This window comes from Austrofundulus limnaeus, unplaced genomic scaffold, assembly GCF_001266775.1.
Source record: "Austrofundulus limnaeus strain Quisiro unplaced genomic scaffold, Austrofundulus_limnaeus-1.0 Scaffold1753, whole genome shotgun sequence".
In the NCBI taxonomy this organism is placed as follows: domain Eukaryota; kingdom Metazoa; phylum Chordata; class Actinopteri; order Cyprinodontiformes; family Rivulidae; genus Austrofundulus; species Austrofundulus limnaeus.
The window spans coordinates 41,894-43,519 of record NW_013954155.1 but is presented as its reverse complement, the minus strand read 5'-3'; the positions used below and the strand labels follow the sequence as shown (position 1 = coordinate 43,519).

General features: G+C 36.4%; 1 protein-coding gene across 1 annotated transcript in view; it reads right to left on the bottom strand.

Moving 5' to 3' along the window:
• Positions 1-937, bottom strand: part of LOC106536279 (FUN14 domain-containing protein 1) — a 14,989-nt gene extending 14,052 nt beyond the window's left edge. The window contains exons 1-2 of the mRNA XM_014033486.1: positions 834-937; positions 334-487 (exon numbers count right to left, since the gene is read on the bottom strand). Of these exons, the coding sequence (XP_013888940.1) occupies positions 334-487; positions 834-852 (173 nt within the window). The 5' untranslated portion in view covers positions 853-937. The remainder of the gene's footprint in view (positions 1-333; positions 488-833) is intronic.
• Positions 938-1,626: the final 689 nt, after the last annotated feature.

Sequence of the window (1,626 nt, the reverse complement as noted above, 5' to 3'; positions counted from 1 at the left end):
CTTTAAGAGAGTATAATGATCAACTTCTATGAGATTTTCTTTTCATGATGAAATAAAAAAATGTCATTAAAATTACATAAAATTAGGATTCAGACCAAATATTACTGTATTATCGTAAATAATAAGACAAATTAAGGCATTTCTCTGGTTCTGTTTATGATATCAGAATGATCCAGGTATCAAATGTAGCTTTTAAAGCAGAAATCTGAAAATATAATTAGGTCATTTTGATGTGATGGCTGACATATATGACAGAAACAGAACCACAGTRAAATATTTGACTGGTCCTGAGCAGTGTGTCTTCTACACGCAGTGTGTTGTGTTCATATTTACCAGCCGCTCACTCCTCCCAAGGCAATCTGAGTGGCTACAGAGTATTTCTCTGCTACAGGACCCGAGCTCTTCCCGAACAGGCGGTCCCACCATCGCTGCCGTTTGGCGTATTCTGTCAGGTCCAGAACCTTGTCGTAGATCTCCTCTTCTACATCTTAATGAGGAAAACACAAGGTCAGCAACGACTGGCTCACATATAAACCTGAGTCTCTACAGTCACTGTAACTAAACTAACAAAGCTCATTAAACAACAGACATCCAGTATTTAATAACACACTGCAGAGGTAAAAACAGGTTAATTAAATAACAGTTAGCTACAGTGAGTGGAGTAAAGTTGTCGGGCCTGCTCTTAGTTAGCATCGGAAGCTAACAGCGGAAACACAACGTAAACAATCAACGATTTAAGAGTTACAATAAATACTGTCTATTGTTTAAGTTATATTTTTAAAATATGACTCATGTTTGGCTCCGACAGAAATAAATGTCTTCAGACTTGTTACCCTTGTTGCGGCTCGCCATGTCGGACCGGAAGGTCTACCCTCACATGAACTTAGAGCTGTGCGGATCGATACTGAAATATCGATACTACCACTACGTAACTTTATGTTCTAGAATCGATACTAAAAACATAAATATCGAGACTTTGATACTTTAGTTATTTCACATAATGTTTATCATTAACAGCTAAATAACTAAACTATTCAAATCATGTCTAAATCTTATGTGGTTGGAGGAACTACTTTTTCTTCCGCTTGAGTGGCCTGTGCTCCGTCAGTCACTCAGTCTGTACAGGTATGGCAGGTCATTTTAACATAAAATCTGTTTCGTCTGACTGTCTCTACAATTAGATTCTAGATGAGGAGTTCCCAAACCTTTTCATGCCATGGCCCCACAAACATTAGCTCCGGACAGGGACCTTCTTACAAACACACAAACATTGCTACAAAATATACAAAGTAACAATTTTTAGAATACTTTTTCTCACTTTTATTCACGATTCAAACATGTTTTTATTTCTTTAGACTAAGAATTTAAAATTGTGCTAAACAAATGTAGGGTTAGAAAGATTTTTAAATTAAATAAATTACTATGTCATGTATTATTTATAAAGAGGTACTTTTTAAGATTTAACAGACACATTGGGCCTCATGCAAGAACATGTTCGTATTCTTCTCCTAAATTTCTCTTACTTTTGTTCGTACAAAGGGTTCGTACGAACATGTCACGTCAGATTCAACAAACTCTTCAGGAAAAGTGTGTAAATGAGCTGCGTAAATTCACCTGTTCGTATCC